At 39.6% G+C, this 26,173-nt stretch overlaps 3 protein-coding genes across 3 annotated transcripts; 2 read left to right on the top strand and 1 right to left on the bottom strand.

Moving 5' to 3' along the window:
- The first annotated feature begins 7,255 nt into the window (after positions 1-7,255).
- On the top strand, positions 7,256-10,612 carry LOC144663699 (uncharacterized). The gene has a single exon (XM_078524733.1). The coding sequence runs from the start codon at positions 7,372-7,374 to the stop codon at positions 9,961-9,963; it is 2,592 nt and encodes an 863-aa protein (XP_078380859.1). The 5' UTR covers positions 7,256-7,371; the 3' UTR covers positions 9,964-10,612.
- Positions 10,516-22,461, bottom strand: LOC144664252 (uncharacterized). The gene is made up of 5 exons (XM_078525356.1): positions 22,342-22,461; positions 20,581-20,889; positions 15,876-16,067; positions 15,320-15,408; positions 10,516-11,698 (listed from the first exon to the last, which is right to left on the bottom strand). The coding sequence occupies exons 1-5, from the start codon at positions 22,459-22,461 to the stop codon at positions 11,656-11,658; spliced, it is 753 nt and encodes a 250-aa protein (XP_078381482.1). The 3' UTR covers positions 10,516-11,655.
- A 103-nt stretch (positions 22,462-22,564) lies between these two features.
- LOC144662675 (large ribosomal subunit protein mL41A-like) lies at positions 22,565-25,960 on the top strand. The gene is made up of 4 exons (XM_078523526.1): positions 22,565-22,750; positions 23,310-23,348; positions 23,970-24,034; positions 24,609-25,960. Exons 1-4 carry the CDS (start codon positions 22,663-22,665, stop codon positions 24,726-24,728), a joined length of 312 nt encoding a protein of 103 aa, XP_078379652.1. The 5' UTR covers positions 22,565-22,662; the 3' UTR covers positions 24,729-25,960.
- The last annotated feature ends 213 nt before the right edge of the window (positions 25,961-26,173 follow it).

Raw genomic sequence — 26,173 nt, 5'->3', positions numbered from 1 at the left:
GTATTCCACTGTTCTAAGTGGTGATTTTTGGCAAAAATCCGTGGGACAGTCCCTTTAATTGCCATAGATCATGCCATTTGTTTTGAATGATAAAATACAGCTACATTCTCGTGCAGGAAAGAAAAATTTGATCATAATCAATAAATCAATAAATAATTGCATTCTATAACCAATCAATTTGAATGTTCGTTGATTTTTCGGAGAAAACGTTTGCAAGCACCATCTGTCGAAATTTAACCCAAGTTTTCAGCAAACTCGAACTTAAGATAACTAAGGATGCCTTCGAACTAATGGTGTTTCCTTCGCGCTGCTTTAGTTTTCGTGGTTGTTATTTATGTATAAGGCGATGTTAAATAAATTTGTTGTAATAGTATTTTTGCCGTTGTTGTTGATGGTCTCGTTGTTTCTTTCTGCCATTTATTTTTTTTCTTCAGCTGTTGTAACGTGCCATCACGTGCAATCTGGAACCACGCACTGTTTATGGTTACTAGAATTGACGAGCCCGCTGTTTTTGCCAGCTGTGTTGCTAAGCAACCCGATGTTAGCCCCTCAATGAGATCCATCTTGACGCGTCAGTTTATACCAGGATTTTCTTTCTCAAGGGGCATTTCTTTCCTGCATAATTAATCAAGATAAAGTTACTATAGCCTGTGAAAAAGAGCCTTTGCACCTTTTTTTTAACGTGACACAGATTTTAAACGGATTTGCTCAAAAGAGGAAGTGAATTTAAACACAGGAGGAATTCAATAGCAGTCTCAAACTCTAGTTTTCGGTCTATTTCGTTCTAAGCGTAATAAAGAATAATAAGTGCCAGCAGTGAAAGTGTTTGGAAATGGACATCTAATGTGGGCATTGCAAATACAGACATGTTTAGGGGAAAACGTTTCAATTTATCCCTTAAATGTGTTTACTCTTAACTGTAAACATGTTTCGGTGCTAGTGTGGATGCAAGACTTTTTGTCTGGACACAGAAACCCATAAGGGTTGAAACGTGTAACGCGCGCGCACAGCGTTTGAATATTCATTTTGCTAAGTACCATATTTGGAAACACGAAGAGTTGTACGCGAATACTTTATACACGTCAGTTATGACACACGCAACATAATTTTTAGTTTTGCGGTAAGTTGCTTGAATTTCGATCTAAACGCCGTAAATTTTTTACAGAAACTAAAGAAATACATAAGGTGTATCGAAGCGAAGTTCTCCAGACTACTTCAAGAAGATGAAACAGGAGAATTTAACCAAATTTAACTTTATTTAACCAAGCTTGTTCAAAAACAAGATTACGCCATCGAGCGCGAGGTAGCGCGCGCTGTGAATTTAATCCAAATATAGTAATTTTGATTGGTTAAATGGTTCTCGTAATTTTCCAAATATGGTACTTAGTGTAAACGAATGTGCTAACGCTTTGTACAATGCAAATCATAGGGAGTTACACGTTTCAACCCTTATGGGTTTCTGCTGGATATTAACACTAGTTACTACCTGCTTTAGAAACAAACTGTATGCAGTTTATCTCAGCCTTTCACTGCTTAACTTATTCAGAATCCTTAGTTTCATTCACCACTAAAAAAAATCAATGAAAGCTATAACAATAAATAAAGACTTACAGTTAGTCGTTAAGGTCCTCAATTTTCAATTTTATGTTCAGTTTGTGCCATCCATTTCTGATACTTTTCACCCCAAGATGTCTTAATCTAAAAAAATCAACATTATTTCAAGTCACACGGAGGACAAGTGGAAGGCACGGTGACCAGATGTTACTGAATTTGATCAAAAGGGCGGGGAAGGTCCGAACTGTAAGGCAACCTGGAGAAATGCTGAGGGGGATGAGGAGTGGGTAGGGGTAATCTGTCTTGATGTCCTCTATTTGGCGCATCAATACTCCCGGTTCCTTCGTGCGACAGAAAACGCAATTAGTTGCTAGAATTATCAGAACAGGTTTCACGTTGCACCTGGCGAAAAGGACATCTGATGAGGTCAGTAAGAGTTTTTTTCTTTTGGGTGCGGGGTGGGGGGGGGGGGATGGGTGGGAGCGAAATGTGAAATTGCCAATTGCAAGTAGTCGTGAGTCATGATTGAAAATCATAAGACACATTTTTTAACAGCTTCTCGCAGGGGGGGGGGGGGGGGGTAACACACAAAAAGCTACTCAGATGGCTTACAGAAGCACTAGAAAAAAAAACAGGTTAAAAATACTTCAATCTTAACCACAGCTTTTTGAAGGAGAAATAGGGGCATCTTCAAAAGAAATCCAGACCAACACCTAACACTAGATCTTATCTATATGGCTGTTGATGAGACCCTAGTGTGCGACCATTCCGTGGAAATAAAGGTAAGGCTACATTTAAGGAGCATACCGGTTAAACGGACACTGTCACCAGTTTCACTTCAAAAACTCAAGAGCCTAAAGACATGAAAACTATGAATAGTGATATTATTATGATGCCATCAGGAATTTAGATCTCAAATTGAAAACGTCAGGCTGATTTTCTCAAGTTTTGACCTTGTGGACTGAAAAAAAAAACATCAAAAAATTATTATGGCTGCTATTTCCCTTTAATAACCATTTTACTTTATATCTCAATCTTAATGTACTAGGTGCATTTCATGTACGAGAAGATCTATTCGCGAATTTTAGTACTTTTTACCGAAAAGCTTTTATGTGGCCTGTGCTGTTTATTATGTTATTACGAGGATGTTTTGTAACTTCCAAGTTTTGGGAGAAAAACAGGGGCGAATGACTGGGTTGTTAGCCATCCCCTTAGCTTGGTCCACCAGAAAATCGAAATAAACAGAACGAAACACAGGCTTCCCAAGCTCAAAAGTCGTCTTTTTTATTGTTTTTTTGGAGCCCTTCGGGCGGCTGACTCTACATACGTGGTGTATGCGACAGCTTGTGTATATAGAGAAATGTATGGGAAAATCACGGATTCCCTAAAATGGGGTAAATAACTATCTATTTTGAAATAAAGTTTACCAACCTCTAATTTGTCGCTTACTTGTGTCTTGTGCCGAATTTGAAGCCATTCCGACGCCATTTAGCGAAGTTATTCGAAGACAACGACTTCGAATAACTTCGCTAAATGGCGTCGGAATGGCTTCAAATTCGGCACAAGACACAAGTAAGCGACACATTAGAGGTAGGTAAACTTTATTTCAAAATAGATAGTTATTTACCCCATTTTAGGGAATCCGTGATTTTCCCATACATTTCTCTATATACACAAGCTGTCGCATACACCACGTATGTAGAGTCAGCCGCCCGTAGGGCTCCAAAAAACAATCAAAAAGACGACTTTTGAGCTTGGGAAGCCTGTGAACGAAACTGGATAATGTGTAATAACTTTTGCCTACAATATAGTCAAAATATTTGCTTACATCCATCCGGCAACCCCTATCCAAACACTTGGGGCCAACATGTAAAAGTAAACAAAATATTTGTTCTATTTCACAAGTTTGAACTTGGCCTCTGCTACAATGCAAGGTAAAGTTCAGTCAGTCTGTCAACTATTTTAAAAGCCTTATTTCAAGAAGATCCATTTATACCAAAGTAGAATATGTTAATCCAAAAATAAGTTGATTCTGTACAAAAGCCAAGTACTTTATGGGGACCAAGGATTTATGATGAAAAGAATGAAGATGATTTACAACATAAGCAACGTGGAAAACGCACGATGGCATGCTCGCTTTTGTATTGCATTCAGCGGGTAATTAAGGACACTTGGTTCATCATTGACCATAAGTAGTTAGTGTGGGTCACGGTTAGCTTCACTGAAGCCGGTCGGTCTTGCACCTTGCGTGTCGAGAGTAAGCCTTTGTCGGCTAGTTTTAACATTGCATTGGTATATTTCCTCCAAATGAACCTTAACACTTAATACCAGCTAAAAATGCCTGCAGAAACACCGCTCAATTACTTTGTCAAGTAGCAATTAATTGTAAAAAGGTTCTTTCTTTAAGTGCCAATGATATTAGTTGCAGCGGCGCACGAGTACATTTTACGGTTTTCATATTCACATACTTCAAACATACTTTACCAGATACCGACACAAATCAGTGAAATTAGAGATATAAGCAAACCGTGTGTGTATGCGTGTGGGGCGGGGGAGGGGGGCGGGGTGAAAGGCCAGAATCTTGGGTATGACTTCAATAAAGTTTTAGCATCAAGATAAACATTTCATTTTAAATATGTTTTGATTTTCGATAAGACTTCTTATTTGCCCCCCGACAAAACCGGACCCAAAGAATACAGTTTTTAAGATGCTCAGGTGTAAATTGGGTATCTAGCAGCAACCCATTCAACATTCAAATCCGTGCACCGTTTCCGCCGTTACAAAAAATAACTTACAGGGGTGGTAGTGGATGTGATATGGTGTCGACTATAGCTCTCCGTTGTCTACCCCTGATGGGATGAATTTTGTACTCGCCCGAGGTTTAACCGTTAGCTAGGTGCACGCCTTTTTTCTTTCTCGGCCTAATGGCGACCGATTAATATGCCGAAGTTGTGAATTCAAATGAAGTTTTTGGCTTCAAACTTCAACTTGAATGCAATTCAATTACACAGAAAGATGGAACATTTATCGCACTTGGATCGTGAAGGCAAAAGATCGAGGTACGTCTAGTTTTAAGATACTTTTAGCGAGTTTTTCGAAGAGGTGTGCGTTCGCTTTTTAAATTTGCTTTCCTACCTTGTCTTTCTTTTAGTACGCAACAGATGGTTAAGACAAAAATCGCGCGTATGGCTTTCTAAAGCACTAGAAATACAAAAAAGTGATAACGTTTCACCGATAAAAAGAGCTATTTTTCTAAATTTTATTTCAATCCATATAAGCTTTTATAGTACATCCATACAAACTCTCATAGTACGCTTTGGTTACCAGTGATGGCACTAGATATGCAATGCAATGCTCAGCCATGCAGCATTCATGTAGCTAGAGATCAGGCAATAAAAGGAGCAATGTCACGATATTTTAGTCATTTTTCTGATTTACGTTCAAATTGAAGAAAACCTCAAAATAATAGTTGTCTGACAAAGAAAAACAACAAAGGAGTAATAAAAACGTAAAAAGAAACAAGGATGGTTTCGACTGACGAAGATTAAAATGGATTACGATAGACTCCCTCTCCGTTTTTCCCTCTTTCTCTCCCTCTTCCCAACTCCCCTCCCTCCCCTTTCGACGCCTGCTCCGCGGGCTAGTGACGTCGCTCCTTTAACTCTGTAGTAGTTTAGAGTGCTGGAAATAACCCGTAAATTTCTTTCCGAGCGTTGGCCCTAGAACGGAAATTGGTATCCAAGAGGCAGAGAAATCATTTTTTTTTTACCTCAGTGGGAGCTCCGGATTAGAACACTTTTGCTCAACTCATATACCGACTGAGCTACAAGGCCAAAAGGGAGCGGGTCGGGGGTAAATTAAAATCACGGTGGTAATTCATGGTAAGGAAGATGCCACTTCAATCTCCCGTTCGAGCACGTGTTTTTATTTTATGCGAGAAGAAACTGGAGTTTGTGAAGGTTTTCCAGTAGCTTCATCATGCAGGTGCCCTGTTCTCGTCCATGTCTACGTCCCCGACTCAGTTTCGTCGCACGACTGCAAGACAAACCTTGTTAGACGGTGCCTCACCAAACACTTCAGTTCCTTTTTGAAAGAAAGAATTTTTGATGTTTCTTGAGGCCACGCAAACACTGTAGCTGGCCGTCATTCAGCTCTTGGCTTAAAAAGAGCGCTGGGTGTCTTTTCGCCGTTGGATAAATAAGAGATACGTCGCGTAGGAAAAGGACAACCTCAAGCCGTCAGCTTGTGGGAGGCGCGGTGGCCTAATGGTTAGCGCGCTCGACTCCGAGTCGAACGGCCCGGGTTCGAGGCCTGGCCGGGGCGCTGCGTTGTGTTCTTGGGCAAGACACTTTACTCTCACAGTGCCTCTCTCCACCCAGGTGTACAAATGGGTACCGGCGAATTTACTGCTGGGGGGTAACCCTGCGATGGACTAGCATCCCATCCAGGGGGGGGGGGGGGAGTAGCAATACTCCTAGTCGCTTAATGCTACGGAAACCGGGATAAGCTCCGGCTGTATGAGCCTCATGGCTCGGACACAGACTTTACCTTTACCAAGCCGTCAGCTTGCCGGGTTTAACTGCAAGATGAAAGCCGTTTAAAATACTTCTTTGTGTTAGGCGAAAGCCATTTTGGAGTTTGATTGATCCTTCGATGGATTAAAACAATTCAGATGTTTAGCAACTGAGCTTGTTTCTGCGCCTCCACAGCAAAAAACAAATTTTCATCATATCTGGAGGAAAAATGTGTCCTCAGAGCTCTTTTCCGTTGTCACTGGACTAGACCTTCTGAACAAAAATAAGATTACCCAAAAAACTACCGTGGTTCCGTTACATTGGGATTGCAGCGAGTTTGCTTCTTGCTGTATAAAATTAGCCGCGAGCAGGCTCCAATGTCACGGTGGGGCAGAGCAAAAAAGATCTTCGAACGAGGCCACAGCTACCACAACAACGCAAGCACTCAAAAATTTTGGAAAAATTTGGACTGTGTTATGTAGTGTGAATACGATATATTTTTTGCCCAATCAAGAGTAGAGTATATGAACTGGTGTCGTTGATTGGTTCAAACGTTAAAATATACGTCACGCCAGAACGTTCGGTTTTTACCGTCAATGAATGCCTGTCATACACACTAACACAGGTCAAGCAGCATGGCGTTATGTCTCATAAATAAGACCAAATCTACTTTTGTTCTGACGTTTCTTATTTAATCTCTACACTCTTCTTCCTACAAAAAAGTGAAGTGATCAGATAAGTAAATGTTACCTACTATAACCAATTTTGGCTTTTGTCAGGGACCTATCAACTTGTTTGCGTTTTGATCCTCCTGTCGAACTGAATTATCAAACGCATGTAATATCTTATGGTCTCCCCTCCCTTTTACTCATATTCGGCCAAAGGTGATGTCAAAGCAGGACATAATGCTGCAAATTAACATTTTCCATTCGTGGAAAACTCAGTGTGTTCCTGCGATTTCGACAAATACACGAAACGTTGATTGAATGGCGACTAAAAGTTTAATCATAAAAATTAGCCCAGTTGTCGATTGTTCCCAGACTCATCATCGCTTTAGTTGACACGGAGCGTCTGAACGAGTAGACCGGGACGGTGATTGGCTTTACAAAATTGTGATTGGTTGGCTTGGGTGGACATTTTGATATGTTACCTAAAATAGAACTACGCAATATTTCCCCGAAACGATAGTTACTTCGCTCAGCTCAGACAAACAAGGCACGCGAAAAGGAAACACAGATATTCCTTCTCTTCGTAAAACTGCCTGTGTTTTAGGCATTCCAAGAGTGTTGTCCAAGGCTACAGCATGTCCGAAAGCGAAGACCGAGCGAAATTGCTTAACGAATTGTTCAAGTCTTTGGGAGAAGTCGACGAGGAAAGTCAGAAATGGAAGGAATACCATGAAAGTGCTCTCAATATATTGCAACTGATGCACGAGTTCATGGGAAGTAAAGTGGAGATCGTCAAGGCACGGGTCTATGGTAGCTCAGCTGAAAACTTGAAAATTTATTCCTTTGACGACGTTGGAGATCTCGACCTGTTGCTGTTTCTTGGCGAAGACTATGTTGTTGATGAATGCATGTTGGAATATTTACCCACGAATCCAGCATTTGTGAAGATAAAAGGAACTGGGCATCCGCTGTTGCAGTCAATTCTGGCCGAGGACACAGAATACATATCTACTTCAGAGATAAAGGACTTGAATCCTTTTGTTGACAGTTATTTGTTTGGTGCTACCGTTCTTCCTCGCATTGTCAAGCTCATGACATCGCATCTTCCTGAGCCGCCGCTAAATTCCAGTGTGCGAGAAAGGAATGCTGACAGTCCTGCCTTGACATGCGACTTTTCCACACTAATGGATTCTCGCGACGTATTGTCTCGTCGTCTTGAACAATTAAAACAGCTGAACATTCAGAATCTAGACCCAGGTGAGTTGGAGCTTATACCTGCAACGCTGTGCGCGTTTGGGCAAGTGGATTACACCCCACAGCATGCAGAAGTGTTCGATGATTTTGTGCAACATTTAAAGGATTCTGTACAATCCCTTTGCAGTAATCCAGGGGGTATCATTCAAGGAATTCCTAGCTTCGCTCGAGAGATTTGGTCTAGCGAGAAGGCGAAAGAGATAAGGGACCGATTTTGCAATATCGAAAATGGTACTGAAATCGAAAGCGGAAGTAAACAGGAAGACAAATCAATGATGGCCGTCACGCCAGAAGCTGTCGCTCGTGATGAAAATGAAAACAGGTCGTCGAATTGCCGACAAGCTGATCACACTATTTCATCTTCGGATTTCGCCGAAAACGTGCATTTAGAGCAGACATTAGGTGACGAAGGAATGGAAGGATGCGTTGGTGGGAAGGATGTTAACAGCCACGACACTTCCAAGGCCAAGCTTCACGGTCACGAACGTGTTGCTGAAAACGACATTCATCAAGTTGAAAACCTTTGCCAAGATCACATGGGTGGCTCTTTTAGTCAGATTTTTAAAAGCATACCTGAAGAAGATATGGAGGCATTTCTAGACTGGCTAAAAAAGGAAAAGGAAGAAGAGTTTTTCGATTTCCTTAAAACGGCTGAACCAGTAAGAGAATTACAGTTCCCTTATTCCGACGAATCACAAAAGTGTACACAGTCGTTGTCATTTGACGTTGTTCCAGCCCTCCAAGCCAGAGGATGGCCCAAGGTTGCTCGGGAGTGGATTAACCGAAGGCGAAAATGGCCATCTCCTGACACCGTCTACAGAATCATACAAGAGGGCTTCCACATTGTGGTTAAACCTCCCAAAAGCGGTGGCTGCCCCGAAACTGATTTCAGGCTGTCCTTTTCGCACGCAGAGTTTCTGTTGAGCCAGGAGTTGAACGACATTCAGCGGCAGTGTTACCGTGGTCTCAAGAAATATCACAGCGTGTATCTTCGAACAGAGCCCAAGTGCTTGGTGACATACCATCTAAAGACGATTTTCTTGCAGACCTGCGAGAAAACTGGAGCAGAGATGTGGACGGAAGAGAACAGGACTGCCTGCATGATGAACTTACTGGCAAATCTCCACAAGGCTCTTACAAAGAAATACTTGAGTCACTTCTTTATAACAGCATGCAATTTACTTGATATGGAAAATATCGAAACTCCGCTTCTTTTGGAGTCACTTGCTGTGAAAGTTGAACAGTTCATGAGAAACCCAATGGCATTTTCGCCAAATTTGATCCCGGTTCAGGGAACAAGAAGGCCCGGTGAAGAAGCAATAGCAAAACAGGGGAAAGACATAGAGGCTTCCACTGAAAATACCTTGCCAAGAAGTGACCCAAAACAGTGTGGACTGCTTGCAAAAAAGAACGAAGAGAAAAAAGCAAGTCCGTCTCAAGAACAAGCGTCAAGAACAAAGTCAGGCACTGCCAAAGATGCAATCAGAATTAACGGTTCTCGAGAAACTAGGACGACTTCTTTGAAGGGCGCTCGATTCCACGATTTGAAGGACCTGTACATCCGGACCTGTCTTGAACTACTCACAATGGCAGTTGAAGATGGAAGCACAGAAGAACTCGATCCACTTGAAAGGTCTTTGGTGGAAGAAATCAGAGAGCTTATCAGCGTGTACAACTTTCGTCCTGAAAAACTGATGGAAGAGTTTGAAAGCCGATGGCAACTAATCTACCAAAGGATGTTTCTGAACTGTGAATTTAACACCAAGGAGGCCATGTTGGCTGCCATGAAAAACGAAATAAAACTGATAAAGCACATGGTTTTGGGGGATGGTGTTCTCGGTTCTCCAAGGGACTATAGCTTAGTATTCCCCGTAGATGGCTTTGTGAACGTTTATGGAAGAATGAAAAGAATGCTGAGCAGTGTCGAACCAAAACAACCCACTGCAAAAATGGACGACATTCCACTTGACTAGTTACATGTAGAAACTTTAGATCTACATTTAACCAAGCCACTTTTTCTCAGGTAAGATGGCGATGCTCGGCGGAAATGGTTTAAAGGAACCCTTAAAAGACACCGAATTCATTTTTTGTATGAGACAATGAGATACCACGCATAACATCGAGCATATTGCTTGCTCGTGAAGAACTTTACCTAACATTATGGAAAATTTGAAAGCTACTGTAACACTGTAGCGCTACACTCTTTTTATAAGAATGCGTAAGACTTGGCTGAGCCTGAAGATGTTCTTTTTTTAGGCCATCATTTGGGGCGGAGTTTGGAGCAAATCTCACCCTCGACTGGCGTTGTTATAAAAATGGTTCTTAAAAAAGGAGTGTACAGCACCAAAACAGGCATTTTCAGCTCTTTAAACGGTGCATAAACATAAGGGAGAGGGGGAGAGATAGTTCACCTATGCCATGAAAGATTGCGTACATGACTTAATAGTTTAAAATAATATATAGACTGTATAATACTAGAAATGTAACACCGGAATGATAAGATTTCGTGACATGAAATTTCAAAATTGTAATGCAAACTTCGTTGTAACTTTACTGCATGGAACTGATGTAACTCAGTGCATGCAACTTTAAGTAAAGAAAAGTGTGATTATGTAATTGCAACTAAGTTTAGGTGCATAGCAATATTATGGGCTGGGTTTTACAGTAATCGCGATCTTAGGGAAAATACCTGTACACAAGAACATATCATTAAAATCTTATTAGAATTATAGCTTGTAATGTAAGATAAGACCGATAAGATCTGCCCTTACAATTACATTTTACAAGTAAGTTTACACTTGCAGATCAGATTAGTTTGTAACACCAATTGCTTGGGAGAATGTATAGATTATATGAGTAAAAATGTAGATCGTTTACAACATCGTACACTTTTCCGTTCATAGTGAAATACTCTACATTGATAGTATTCCTTTAAAAACCAAATAGATACGGACAGTTTGAACCAGCGAGGTTGGTGTCCAATAACATTCCGAGACATCTAGTGATGATTCTGAGACAGCTAGTGAGCATGTATGACTGTGAAGTATTTCGACGTTTTTCACTCTACTAGATTTTGTAGCAAACTGTACAAAATGAAACCGAACTTCAAGATCTGTTTGGTACATCTCATAGTCAAATGCAATACCATATGCGTGTTTGTAGGGAAAAAAGGAATCATTATGATCTTGATTGATATGCGCGGAAGCGATAAAATGAATGTGATTTGAATGTATAAAAAAAATCATTGATACTTCAGCCAGATATTTTAGTCAAACAAAGGTAACTTCAAGCGCCTAGAAATATAAAGATGTTTTTCAGGTTTTTTACACGCTGAACTAGTTTTGGTAGTATCATTATATGGATAAGGGAAGGCTGAATAAATTTCTACTTGTTGTTGATTATGATGTTGCTGTTGTTATTGTTGTTTCCCAGCCAAGTCTCTGGGTGCTCTCGGTTTAGAGGAGTCTGGACCCTACGTCGAGTGGTGACGTAGCACTCTCAGCTCTAGATCTCGTAGAGAGTAAACTCTGATACCAACTGCCTTTTTCGATATGGAACCGTTTCCTAGAACTGACTGAGCCCTCAGTTTTCAGTTCGCCAGCGGTGTTGCTAAACAACACGCTATCTCGCAAACATGGTTCAGATCCAGGTCTGTTCTCAACAGGTCAGTTCATACCAGGTTTGTCTTTCTCTAGAAGCATTCCTTTCCTGTGTGAATAATCAAGATAAAGTTACTACGGGCAGTTCTTAAAAATACTACGGAATGAGTTTTATGCCTCAGTAAAAACCTTTCCACTTCTTCAAAGTATTGCTGGTTTGTCAAGGCGTCAAAGTGAGCTAAAAGTCACACTTCAAGAATACGTTACAAAAAAGAGAGATAATCAGACAGCTGCAGACTTATTTAATTAAATGCACCCAAAATGGAATACAACAGTTAATACAGGAAATGAAGGCACGGTCTGTGTTTCATAGTCTCCTACACAGATGTACTTTGTGCAAGGAGAGGTTGCATGACAGCCCAAAGGACGGCGGTATTTTTTTTTTTTGGGGGGGGGGGGGGGGAGGGAAGGGGTGCTACTGTGTTCATTAAATCAAATGCATTACTTGCTATCGGCTTTCACTCGAGGTGTCTGCTTTTGAAATTCGCCCAGCGGATAGGTTACCAAAGAACAGCAATTTCAGGTAGATAATTTTAATTACAGTCGATTATAGAAATTTTTGCTTTGACATACAATACATACTTCTTGTTTTTGAAACAAACTACGGAGAGGCGGATCCAGGGGAGGGGTTGAGGGGGTTCAGAAACCCATAAGGTTTGAAACGTGCAACTCCCGATGATTCGCATTGTACAAAGCGTTTGCGGGCCCACTGACGTATATATTTGGACCCGTTGCTAGGGCCATTCACGGTTATATAGTTATAGCAATTTTTCTTGTTTAGTTATGGTTGAATCTTTTACTCAGTCCATAACGTAAATATGACGTCATCGGGCCACGCCCATGATCACGTGACCAATAAAGAAAAAGTCTAAAATTTTTTGATGTTTTGCATGTTATCAGAAAATCATTAATGGTGTCATGATCTGTATTTGTTTTTGTATCTTGGTAAGTATGGGTTTCATTTCATTATGGAAAATAATTTTTTTAGAGAGATTTAAAATATTGATTTGTCCATAAATTTTTTATTAAAAATTATTTAAGCAAATGAATACTTAGTTATGTTCCCGACCCAGGTCGGAAAAATATAACGTCGAAAAAAAGTGAATCAAATTAAAGACCGCCAAGTATTTAGATTTTTTCTGCAAACCGGAAATCATTTTGTTAACGCATGCGTAATTCATCTGACAAGAGAACAGTGCGCGCGCTAGTTGTACGCGTACGCTTTTGAGATTACTTTGCATGTGTAAAAAACTGCTTTTACTGGTTCAATTTAATCTGACTGATTCTCAGATGTGAAGTCAACTATTAGTCAGGAAGTTTTTCGGCAGTTCTTATTGTTTCATCTTATTTGGCGAGTTTGAAGAAGTGCTCGAAAGGAATTTTTTTTGCACATCTGGCGCGTACAGATAGCGTGAGTAACCCGTACACGCAATACAGCGCGCGCTCTTTTAGCACCTTAGCAACGCGCGAGAAATCCGTCAGTGGGCCCTTAACCAATCAAAATTACTAGTTTGGATTAAATTCACAGCGCGCGCTAGCTCGCTCTTGATGGCGTAATCTTGTTTTTGAAAAAGCTTGGTTGAATAAAGTTAAATTTGGTTAAATTATCCTGTTTCATCTTCATGAAGTAGTCTGGAGAACTTCGCATCGATACACTTAACGTATTTCTTTAGTTTCTATAAGAAATTTACGGCATTTAGGTCGAAATTCAAGCAACTTACCGCAAAACCAAAAATTATGTTGCGTGTGTCATTACGTGTATAAAGCATTCGTGTACAAATTCTTCGTGTTTCCAAATATGGTACTTAGCAAAATGAATATTTTAACGCTGTGCGCGCGCGTTACACGTTTCAACCCTTATGGGTTTCTGGGGGGTTGCAACCCTCCCTTTGAGCAGCATTTGTTTTATTTGTTTCATACGTAGTTGTGTCACTTCCACTAATAATTGACTGATTGTCAAGTTAAGAAAAGATAGGGTATATTTCGCGACAGTTCAATATGAGCAACAACTAGAATACCATCGGTTTTTAACAAAGTGCCTCTATCGCGGCACCATCTTGAAAACTGAGTCAGTGCCGTAGCAAGGGGATGGGCTGGGGGGGGGGGGGGGGCGTGCTCTCCAGTTTTTTTTTTCCCCAAAAAGTAAAATCAGACCTGTATAAAAGGTTGAAAATAAAACTTTTATAGCCGTGTACGGGGATACTGACCTGCGGCAGTACAAGCTAGAAGCCCAGCCCTGCTTTCAGAAATAGTGCAGGCAATGGGGTACGACACCTCCCGATTCAACATCGCTGATCTGCTGTACGTTTTTCAGTCACTCGGAAATGCTCGCAATCTCCTACTGAGTGAGATTTGCACCATTGGTAAGCTTATGCTTGTCATACCAGCTACCAATGCCGTCAGCGAGCACTCCTTCTCCGCCTTAAAGCGAGTCAAGACCTACCTGCGTTTAACCAAGGGAGAGGGCAGGCTCAACCACCTCATGCTTCTGCATGTCCACAAGGAATTGGCAGATGCTATTGACATGGTGGAGGTCGCCAATTTATTTGTGGGGGACAACCAGCGGTGCAAGCACCTGTTTGGGAAGTTTTCAAAAAACGACCGGCCGATGAGGTCTACGTTTGCCTCTAAGGCAACTCAGACAGTTTAATAACTACGAACTTGCTAAGATGTCTCTGAAAGGTGAAACATTTGCTGGTTTCAAGATACAGAGACAGTCGGTTTTCTATTTTGTAATTGACGTTGCAAGTGTTATACTCTCTTCAATGTGCATTGGTTTGCTGAGACGGTGTACGAAGTAAATAATTCGCGATATGCGTGAATCACAAATAGCTCTTGGAGAATGCTGGAAATAGCATTTCCAAGCCTCTAGATTTCAAAATTTTCTGGGGGGCATGCCCCCAAACCCCCCTAGCGGCTCGCACTTCCGGCGCTTGCGTGCTCCTCCACTTATTTTATTCTCGCTACGGCACTGTGAGTGGTGGGTAAATCGTTTCTTTAGTTTTCGAAGATGGCAAACTAATTGGCAGTTAGCAAAGAAGGAGCTTCCAAGCAATCTTCTGCTAGCACTTGATGTCTGTGACGAGAATGCTTCTCCAAACATCCATCGTCTTTTCCTCATCGTATGCACCCTACCAGTCAGTAGTGCGGAAGCAGAGTGGTCTTTTCCGCTCATGAAACTGTCTAAAGAGCGCTTCTCATATCTCGCTGTTATTTCTATGCATTACTCTCAGAGATTCGAGGTAGACGAGATATGAGAGGGCTTTGTACATTGTTCGATTAACAAGGCATATTATAAAACGACTAATAACTATCGTTTTTACTGCTTTTAACCATGCGTTATTCATTTTGGTTTTCTTTTTGAAAACGCAACCTCCAGATTTTACTTTATGCCTTCACAAACGCTTTTCGAGTCTCAGGAATGCTGGAAATGGCGTTTTAGAGGGTAAAATCAAAAAAAAATTTCCCGGGAAGTCATGCCCCCGGACCCCCCCTAGAAGATCACGCCTGTGGCGCTCGCTATCCACGCAGATTACGTCGAAACCTATTAAAAGTGTACAACCCCCCCTTTCAGGAATTCCTGGATCCGCCCCTGAGTCTACCTAAATTTCCAAAATAAGCAAAACTACTGAAGCTACTGATAATATAGAAGCAAGAAACAAAGTCTCACAGCAAATCGTTGGCTGTTTGCAGCTCTTCAATCTTCTGTTCAGTTTGTGCCATCCACTTTTGGTACTTTTCACCCCAAGATGTCTTAATCTAAAAGATGCAATATTGTTCCAAGTCACACGAAAGACAGTCAAAGACCTGGCATCACAATGGTTAGCGCGCTGAAAGAAGTACAATGGGTAAGGCAACTTGACAAAATGCTCTATAAGTGGGGGAATTGGGAGGAATTGGCATCACACAATACTACAATAAGAAATAAGCTGATGAATTGTGGAGTCGAAAAGTGCGTATTATTTCCAAGATATTTAACTAAAATCATATGAAAGTTTTTCACTTGAGACTACCAATCCGAGGGAAGCTTCAACTGTGAGCTACAATCAACTAAAAACCAGTTTTTAAAAATTTTATTTTTAGTTTTTACATAGAGAGCCAAGAGTTTATTAGTGTTATACACTATTTAGTGCTGCCCTCATTAAATAATTAAGATCCTACTTTAACTTACTTACTAAACAAAAAAGAAAATTCAAAGGTCTAGTTCGAAACTGTTAAATGCTCACCTCTAACATCAGTTTTTCCTCTTTTGAACACCATTCAGCTTCCTTCTTGCTTAGTTCCTCTAGCAAATCATTGACTTGCAGCTGAAGATCTAGTTCTTTAGAACGCAACAGTTTATTTTCTTCTTGAAGTTCTCTGTTTTGCTGTTTTACTTTTTCCAGTTCAGCAGTGAGACTCAAGTCTGACTCTTTGGCCTGTAGGGTGTTCAAAGAGTATTTCTATTAAATTTTATAGTTCACCACTAAATTTTTTCGATTCTGATTGGTTTAAATTGATCACATGATGCGATAGTGTTCGTCCACAAAGGGCACTGTCAGCCCATAGTGCTGAAAAAGTTCCCGGATCGATAGTGCCCGCCCGTGAAATTTTTTTGTAACTGCATTGGGATAAACTCAAACTAAGATATAGAGGGTAGGGTAACATTAGGTTATTCCAGGTGTATAAAAGCAGCTACTAGAAAAAGGGTAAAAATCAAAGGCTCTATGAGCAAAGTCGTGAATGTGGTATATTATAAACTGATAGCCCAGAATTAGCCAAAATAAATTTTAAATGTCTGCTGACAAACAACATTTTTTGTAATTGTCTATGAAATCTGTTAACATATGTCACAGTTGAGTCATGTTTAAAATTCTAGCTGGTAAGTGATAAATAACCCCATATTCTAGATAACTGAAAACTAACCATCCAATAGTCCATCGAGGCCTTCTAGCTAAGCAGCTAAGAAGTGAAGATTATTTCAGAGCTTAAAATAATTAATGCTGAGAGAGACACGTATATACGTATAGTGGTAACAAGATATGAGGTACCTTAAGATGCTGCGAAGCTGGTAATGGAAAGAAGCTAGGGATTTTTTTCCACCAAACTGTTTCACATTTGCTAAAGGGTTCTTTAATTCTTTAACCAGGTAGCTCAGCCATTTTATACAGGACAGTGGTATTATTCGACATACATTTTTCTCTGTTAAAGAATGGCAGACACTGTGACAGAAGGCAAATAATTAAAAGAAACTAACAGATGCCTCATACATGTGACTTCTAAGAATTGAAATTGGCAGGAAACAGTAAAGCCAACATAATTTATTATCAATTTAGAGGCGTGATACATGTAACAAATGAAAACTGCTACTTATTTCCTTTTCTGGTATCTTTACTTGCAACCAAAAAGTTTACTTTACCCCTTTACATGCCACGAAAATCATCAATGCATTTTAATCAGCCTTATTAATTCATTTTTAAATAATCTCTATACATTGCCAGCCATCCTGCAAAGATTTGGTGGCCATGTTGGATTAAAGGATCTGAACCTTAAAGCTTGTTTATCTTTTACTCTTTGTTTTCAGCAGTCAATAACAATAACTCCAAATATTTTATTTTTCAAGCTGTACAGTCTGCTAAAAGTCAATTTATAGAGAGCAGTATTCACTGTTTGTGAAAAATATATGAGAGTAAATTTGAAATAAAATTCTTTTTCTGATCATGTGTTTCATACAACGTTACGGCAGGAGGATGTTCATTCCAGCCCACACCTCTTGACAGCCTAGCCCCATGCAGAGTTCAGTGATGTGTTGTATTGCAGGATATTGTTTTGGCGAATCTATAAATTAATTCAAAATTCTATGTGCCTTGTTAAAATAAATCTGTAGGACAACACTTACAACAAACCATCTAAGTGTAAGCAATTTGTTATTTATCAGCATGGCATGCAACCAGGTTCCTTTTTGGCTGAGATAAGGGAGGGGGGGGAGGCATAGGACATGTACAGAAATCGACCTTAAGGTTACTATTGTTATATAAGTGGCTATTACATTTTAGCGCTTTTAGTGAGTTGGGCGAAAATCGCTTAATTTAGTACTTGCTAAAATTTGTCTTGGTCAAATTTCAAGTACCCCCGTACCTCCCCGGTACCCCCTTCCCACCCTAATCGAACACAAAAATGGACACTGGTAACTTTGTTCTTTTAGGCAATGCAATTTATATTCATTCAATGTCAAGATATGGTAGTCTTTTTCTTTTACTGAACATTTATTTTCATCTTAGCCATATATTCATCACCAGCCAGTAAAAGCTGGTTTACTATTTTTTGAAGTTTTTGGAAAATCCCTATATAGTCGCTAAATCTTGCTCAGAAAAAATCGTTAAAATTAATAGCTGCTAACAATAGTACTCTCTCAGTATTTCTTTGAATGTCTACCCCATAGCACTCAGTGGATGTTGACATAGGCGTACGGGCACCTTCGGACCTGGGGGGGCGGAGACCTTATTGCCCGAAAAAAAAATTGGCATGCATGGAAGAGGCCTATATAATATGCAAAACAAAACGTGCATTAAAATAGTTGTGAAAAACCCTTGCCTGCTTGCTTAATAATAATTTGACTCACTTTAAAGGAAACGATAGTTCTTTAGTTAATTTCGTAGCATTGCCCGAAGGTGTCAATGCACTGAATCCTTTTTCTTCGGAAATATTTTATTTATTCACCTTAGTTCAGCGAAAATTAAAGTACTTTGGGCAAGCCAATTTACATTGTTTTTCCCCCACTTGAAAGTTACACAAAAGCGTGTGAAACCATAAGGGATGAATCGGTCGAAAGTGTTAAGCTTGCCCTGAGAACTTAACATTTGAGAAAAGCATCAGCTTTATCACATTTGTAACAGCTTTGTTTCAAGGTCTTACACTGGGTCCACCGCGCGCAAACGCTCAAGCTATAGAAAATTAAAGCTGATTGCAACTGAATCAAACTGAGTGGTCACGCAGAATTTGCAAGGAAAATCGAACATGATTATAACAATTTGCAAGAGGAAAGGAAAGCAGGTGAATGAGAAATTTGGACTTTTGAACCACAAAGTTCGGTAGATTTCCAATACTTTTTCTGTTGATGTAATTAGTTTTGAACGTAATATTGAGTTTTTTCGGCTTATTTTCTATTTTTTCGCTAGGCTTGTTGCCCGAATTCCAAGCATTTTGCCCGAAAAATTTCGGCACTGGGGGGACTGCAGCCCCCCTCGCCCCCCCGCCTCGTACGCCTATGGATGTTGACAAAGCAAAAAATTACCTGAGTGCAATGATACACCCCTGGAGAACTACAATTACCACAGTTGAACTAATATGTCCCTTTTTTGACAGACCATGTGTATGAAGAAAAAATAATTGTAAGGGTTTGATGCATAATACTGTGTTTACAAATGTAGTTTTGCCTTCAAAAGCAGAGCAAATTTATCATTCACATAACATGATAAGGCTTGCTACCTAATGAGCTACGAATGTCAGAGGAAATTTTGATTTAAGTTTAAGTCATGAGATAGATGTACTTGGGAACTTCGTTAACGAGAGTGTGACAACGAATATAAAATATTACGAGATACAAAAACTTGACGAACGTGCAAATGAATGATCGACCGAAAGACAAAGCAAGCCAACTATAGATATCTCTAATTGTTTCCAAACGCATCAGTTTAATCTTGCTGAGTGAGACTAATTTGTAGCGGAAAATACTGCCTTATTTAGGGTGATTTATTACTTACCCACTATTTGATTGCATTTCAATGGAAGATAATTTCATATCCGCGGACTTTCAAAATAAGCTATTGTTCGGCGTGCAAGTTTCTTGCTTCCTTGCATTGGCCATCCTTTCCATTGCATTGTGTGTAAATGTGGATTCGAGCACTGGCCTCACTAGAAAAATTCCTTCCAGAAAGGAAAAAATATTCGTATTCTCCTGATGTACATCCACAAGTTTGCATTACAACTCGGGAAACCAGCCCTTGTACACGTTCATCCGCCATTTTGAACTTAATTTAAACTTAATATAAAATTGCCAGGTTACCAAGGGAGTTTACACAAATTTAATTGAATTTCTCCAGCAAACCGCTATAAGTCGTTCTTTGCATTCACGACTTAAAAAGGCTCTGCGGACAGTATGTTTGTGCCACTTGTTGATTAGCAGGATAAACATTCGCTTAATATTATTATTATTATTGTTAGAAATATGCCGTATTATGTACACTTGTTGATTGTCAAATGACATAATGTTTTGTGAACATGTGTTAATGTGATGATAACAAGGATGATGAAAACTCTGACAACAAGTTAAGAAGGGGGCCTGGAGAAAAATGGTGGGCACCAGTAAATCAAAAAGTACCTGTCCAATATTTTTGTTTGTTTGTTGTTTTTTGATGTTTTGTTTGTTTTACCCCCTCCTGCCATGAGATCTTTTCTAGCAACATCCCTTACAGTATCTGTTAAAATGTCTCTATGTGGATATGGCTGTTCAAGTAATAATAACCTTAATTAGTAAAACTTGGCTGTGTTCTTAATGGAAATCCGCAAATCTGATTGGTTTTCCCACTGATTTCTATTCGCCGATAGAAAACAGTCGCGCGCGCGCGTAGCTCTTTAAGCGGTAAATTTTCTTAATTTTTGTCTTCAAAGTGCACAATATTGTAGGTTTTGGACTGCAATCCTTTAGAGTTTCTACTAAAACAATTAGACTACTCGCCCTCGTTTTCTATGAGCGATAGTCAACTCGGCTGCGCCTCGTTGACTATTTGCTCATAGAAAACTTGGGCTCATAGTCTAATTGTTAAGTATAGTATTATAGGCATGCAATGCGTGCAGAGCAGAAGCTGAAGCTAAAAGCCAAGCTGAAGCCCTTTACTTGCATTGCAGACTTATAAATGGAACTTAGTCCCTAACTGTACAATATTTCAGTACCTGCTTTTCCACTTCCCTTTTAAGTTCTTCTAGCTCTGCTTTGTGCAATTCTTTCAAGGTGGCAATGTTTTCTTGCAATTTCTTTACCTCCTGGTTGCTTTCTTGCACCTTGCTTTTAAGTTCTACCTCCACAGACCCAGTTCTCTCTTTATGGCATTCAGGGAGGTCTGGTGACCCTGTGGAAGTACTTTCACCCAAGTGTGGTGTACCTGTGGTGATGTATTCTTTGTCCTTCTTTATGATGGTAGTGTTCTTAGCTTTGCGGAGCTCATCCAGGCGTCTCTTTAGGTCCAAGACTTGATGCTCAAGCTGAAATGAGGCAAGTCAAATGTAAGCTACATACTCCTAGTGTACTGGTAACAGAATGGATAGTTCCACAGGTACCCTGAGCTCCATGGGAGATTTAAACCATGTGAACTTTGTTCAGCATTGTGTGAGTGTTGTAAATATTATTTGAGCATAACAGCGGCCATTGCGTAACAGTGAGATACAGATTTGAATGGGAAATAATGATTCCTACTTTTATTTGAAAATGTTAACAAGTTTTCCATAAAAAAAGCCTACCTGAAGTCCTATATCTGTTGTTCTTTTACCTACAGTACCGCTCAAAAGTAAGTTACCACCCCTGGTCTCGTTTCTCGCGAGACGAGATTCTCGTCTCGCGAGATTGTGGTTTTCCGAGTGCTTTAGCCCAATTCCAGTGAGTTTTAGTACCAAATTTGCCTTTTCTCTCTATATATAAAGGCAATAGAACTATAACACAACGACCACCATTACACTCAATTAACAACACTCACACAATGCTGAACAAAAGTCACACGGCCTACAATTCTTATGGAGCTTGGGGTACCTGTGATTGTTCTCAAATTAACTAAATGCTGAAGAGAATAAAGTACTAGTCCTCAAAATTGGGCAAGAATAGAACAGTGTATAATAATCTGATATTTTGTGGAACAGACACTACATGTAGTCCACAAGATTTTTTCTTAAACACAGGCTTACTTGAAGGCCATTATTCAAAACAAACAAAAATGATCAAGCCTTCAGTCTAGACTTCAATTCAGTCTCAGCTCATATTTATAAAAAAGTATCATCAAGAGTGCTACAGTAACTGTGTTTTGGAAAATTTTTCTTTGTATTATCAATATTGTATTTTCTTTTCGTTTTCTTTTTTAATAATTAATATTGTAAAGTCTACTAAATTCTCTTCAATAAAAAAATAAAAAAAAATGTGTTTTGCAAATAGTGTTTATCCCCAAAACATTTGTTGTACACAGGCAGTTTATATCTTCATACTCTTGGCAATACTTTTAATTAACCAACTTCACTCTGACTGAGTGCTCCTCAGCAAAAAACACTTTTTATTTTTATTTTGTTAACCCGAAATAAATTATAAAGACCTACATGTAGGACATGAAGATAAGAAACCACATCAAATGAATACTTCATTATAAAAGAAAATCATTTTCATTTCGTTGCAAACGGTTTTTCAGATCTTCGATCTTTTATTTTACTCATTTCACTGTGGGTGTCTGAAGATACACTTGGAAACATAAAACAAAGTGAAACAACTACATTTTGATTACAATACAAACTAAGGGTCGTCCTGTCACATAGAGCCATGTTTATAAATCAAAAGAATTAATTATTATAAACAATTAATTCTAACTGAAATTGCTGCACAGTGCGAGCTTGTCTGTTTACCTGACTAGAACAGTCGTAAACAGAGTCAAGAGTCAACATAAACATAGCCTTCTTTACCTCCTTGATTCGGGCCTGAGCGAAATGATCTACAACAGCTCCTTCACTGGTTTTTCTCGCTGCAACAACCTTTTTGTTTCTTCCAGTTGAGGTTGATTTCTTCTGAGTTTGAGTTGACATATTCCAAGCGTCACTGATGGTTTTTATTTGTCACGTTTCGAGTCACGCTCGCAGAGAAGGGATCTGGACCGAGGATCAGTCAAGCACAGGCGTGGATGCTAAGCAGATGGCCGCCATCTTGGAAATTCGCACGGGAGACGAAAAGGTTTTGCTTGCTTGTAATGGCGTTTAATTTGATTTGACAGCGATCAAAGGAGAGACATGCCGCTTAATATTCTTCGAGGCCTCTTTAGAGGTGCAACGCGTGGTGTGATGACTGGAAAAAGGGGAAACAAGAACTTTTACAAAGGTATTGAAGCCATATGTGAAACTTTTTTGCATACAACGATTAAACTGTCTTTCGAGCTCGGGTAATTCCATGATCTTCGAGTTCTAAAATAACAGTTTAGCAGGTCAAGGTCATCAGTAGATTGATCAGCCGCACAGCACCAAGATTATTATATATAACTTCGGGGGGGGGGGAGATTATTATATTATAAGGGGGGGGGGGGTACGTCTGTACCTGGAGGAACATGTATTTTTGGGGTTTGAACCTCCCGGAAAGATTTCCGCAGAGCACCCTACATTAATTATGCATACAAATATTCCATATAATCCTTCACACACGAACGGCAGTCATGAACAGAACGAGAGTTACAAAATTGTATGCATAATTAATGTAGGGTACTCTGCGGAAATCTTGCCGAACCTTCCCCCCCCCTGCCCCATCCCTCTGCATATTCCAGTTTAGTTTCATTGAAAGACCCCCACCTCCTTGGAATTTGCAATGACCTTCTGTGGCCGTGGAGAGGGTATAAAATATTTTCTGGAACCAAACAACACAATTTTTTTTAAAATTCCTATGACAGGACGTGGAGTCAGAAATCCAGGTTTCCACACAAGAAAAGGTAAGAAATCAATTTATTCTAAGATCTTTCTAGTTCCTTTTTCTTCTTGACTTTTGGTTTCCATATGTCCATTGATATTACGCCATCTAGCGCGACCTAGCACATGCTGTTAACCAGGGTGCATTCCATCTACATTCCACGCTGAAGATACGCCACTTTTTATGGGTCTAGTCCAAGGTCCTCTATTATTCTTACCTAAAATAAGTCATCTGTACTCCAGTTCAAATGTGCCGACTACGATCGTACACAAGTACGCCGCTCAATTTTAAAATCCACCTGGAAGATCTTCGGCCTAACCTAGGTAGAATGCGGCTTGGGCTGTTAATTTAATCCAAGTGTTGCAATTTTTGATTGGTTAATTTTATCGTGTGATTTTTAAAATATAGTATTTACTGGAAACATGTGTGCAAACGCTTTGTACAATGCCAATTATAGGGAGTAGCACGTTTCAATTCTTATGGGTTTCTAGTATAGCATAATCCATTCTTCAAACAGACAATCATTATGCAATGGAATCTTGCTAGAAAAAAATATTGCAATTTTTCATGATTCTTAAAGACTAAATTATCATTTATTGACTAGACTTGAGGTGGTTAAATTGTGTTTCTTTTCTCTCTCTAGGTGGTTATATGATAGTGCAGAAGAAGATACCAGAGTTTATTGTTCCTGATTTGACAGGATTTGAGGTACTGAACTAGACAGGGGCGAAATGTGTATTGGGGGCTTTAATCTTTTTTATTTAAGTTTCTAAGCGATTTCAATTACAGCGGAGGCAGCGTGGCCGAGCGGTTAGAGCGCTGGACTTGCAATGCGAAGTCCCCGGGTTCAAGTCCCGCCCTAACCGCTAGCTGAATTTGTGCTTGGTAGTCCCAAGTTTAAATTCTCGACCTCGCTTGTAAATAGCCAGCTGGTTTGCCTCCGGCCATCTGGGATTCTTAACCTTGTTGTGTTTATTTGATTTATTTGTTTCTGTCATTTGCTCGGCCTCACTAGCCTTTGTGCTATAAACACTGCCGAGGGTAAATAAAGGTTATTATTATTATTATTATTATTATTATTATTATTATTATTATTATCAGTTTTTATAGGTATATATAAAAGTACATTATTGTTGTAATACTATGATAACTATTTATGTAAAGCGCATTAGATCATATATGCATGGATTTTGCGCTATAGAAATAATAATAAAGTTAAGTTAAGTTAAAGTTAAAAAAAAAAGATTTATCCTTGTATTTTATTTTCTTTCTTTCTCGCCAGCTCAAGCCATACGTCTCTTACAAAGCTCCCAAAACAGCCATACCAGAACCAACACCTGAAAGCCTTTTGGAAAGTATCAAGGAGAACATTCACTTACTCAAGTACAGAGAAACACCGTGAAGACTATACCTGAACACTGATTAATTTACAACTTCTCGTTACCTTTTATAACAAATTTAAGACAAAGGGTTATGAGAACTTAAGATCTGACAAGGAGTGAGCAACTACGAAGGAAACACCAAGGACGACGCACTTGACAAAATAATAAATTATTTTTGCCGAAGGATGGATCAAGCGAAAAGAGTGTAAGCGAGAGTTCAGATCACTTTTTGATAGAAGACAAAAAGTCTTGTGTTATTAAATTTAAAGCAACCCAAATTTTCATGATAGTCGACAAATGTTTTCGCTCCTTAAGCAGGCGGGTGCATTCTTGTCCCCATAACTCTTTCGTTTCTCTTAGCCAGCTTGGCACGTGAAAACGAAAGGCTCTGGGGACATATGGATTTTTGAATTATTCGAATTTTTTGATTGGCTGTTTGGAACAAAGAATTCCTAAATGGAAGTCGAAAACATTACGACTCTCTCATACATTCTTTTGAAACGTCATGACTGCATGCATGAAGACCGAAAGTCCTAGAATTTAGGACTGGAAATCCTGTGTCCCCAGAGTCCTTCCGTTTTCTCGTGCCAAGGCCCAGCTGGCTAAGAGAAACGAAAGGGCTATGGGGACGAGAATGCAGGCGGGTGGTGTCCAGTTTTTATGTTTACTAAGCTCATATGACCGCCCGCTGATAGTCGAAGAGGCTTGAAGAAAACCCTCGTTCGACTCTCACCAGTCAACTCTTAACTTGCGATGCAGACGTTTTTAATTGGCGAGCGTTGGATAATTTTGTTCGCATATTACTCCTAATTACTCCCAAGGACGCGTTTTGCTGTAAGTCTCTCCTCAAGCCTCGAGTTCGAATCTAAGATGGTGCTCGCCCAGTCAAAATGCACTCGCCCGCTAAAATACGCCTGCGTTACAGGCTAGTCAACTTTCCTTCTGTTTGCGTTTCATAATTACTTGAATATATTTAGTTTGTTTAGCAGAATATGTTAAGACAACTTCTACGGTTCACCGCCTAATGGTCGTTGTACCTTGTCGTTTTGCATAAGACGGTCTTGGAATGGACCGAAGTTTACAACGCATATTCTGCGCATCAAATATATTTGCTTTACATCGCCATTAGTGAAAAGGTGTTTGCTCACTTATTATTCCTTTAATATTTTTTCTGGCTTGTTCATTATTTGAAATAATGAATATATGAATCTCATATATTTGAACTCCGGAATAAAGAAATGAATGTACAGAATTAAGATCGTCGCAGTTATTCACGCAACTTATGTAGTTGCGAAAACAAATCCTGAAAAATGTAGGCTTCCCCGAATTTGAACCCTGGCCTCTGCAATACCGGTGCAACGCTCTAACCAGTTGACCTAACAAGCCAAATTGGTTCGTAATATAACCAGGAAAGATGAATATAAAATAATAAATGTGGAAAAATGAACAAATAATGTCAAAAGAA

This window comes from Oculina patagonica, chromosome 8 (genome assembly GCF_052425735.1).
Source record: "Oculina patagonica isolate OP01 chromosome 8, crgOcupat, whole genome shotgun sequence".
In the NCBI taxonomy this organism is placed as follows: domain Eukaryota; kingdom Metazoa; phylum Cnidaria; class Anthozoa; order Scleractinia; family Oculinidae; genus Oculina; species Oculina patagonica.
The sequence above is the reverse complement of the archived record's forward strand: the minus strand, read 5'-3'. Positions and strand labels throughout refer to the sequence as shown.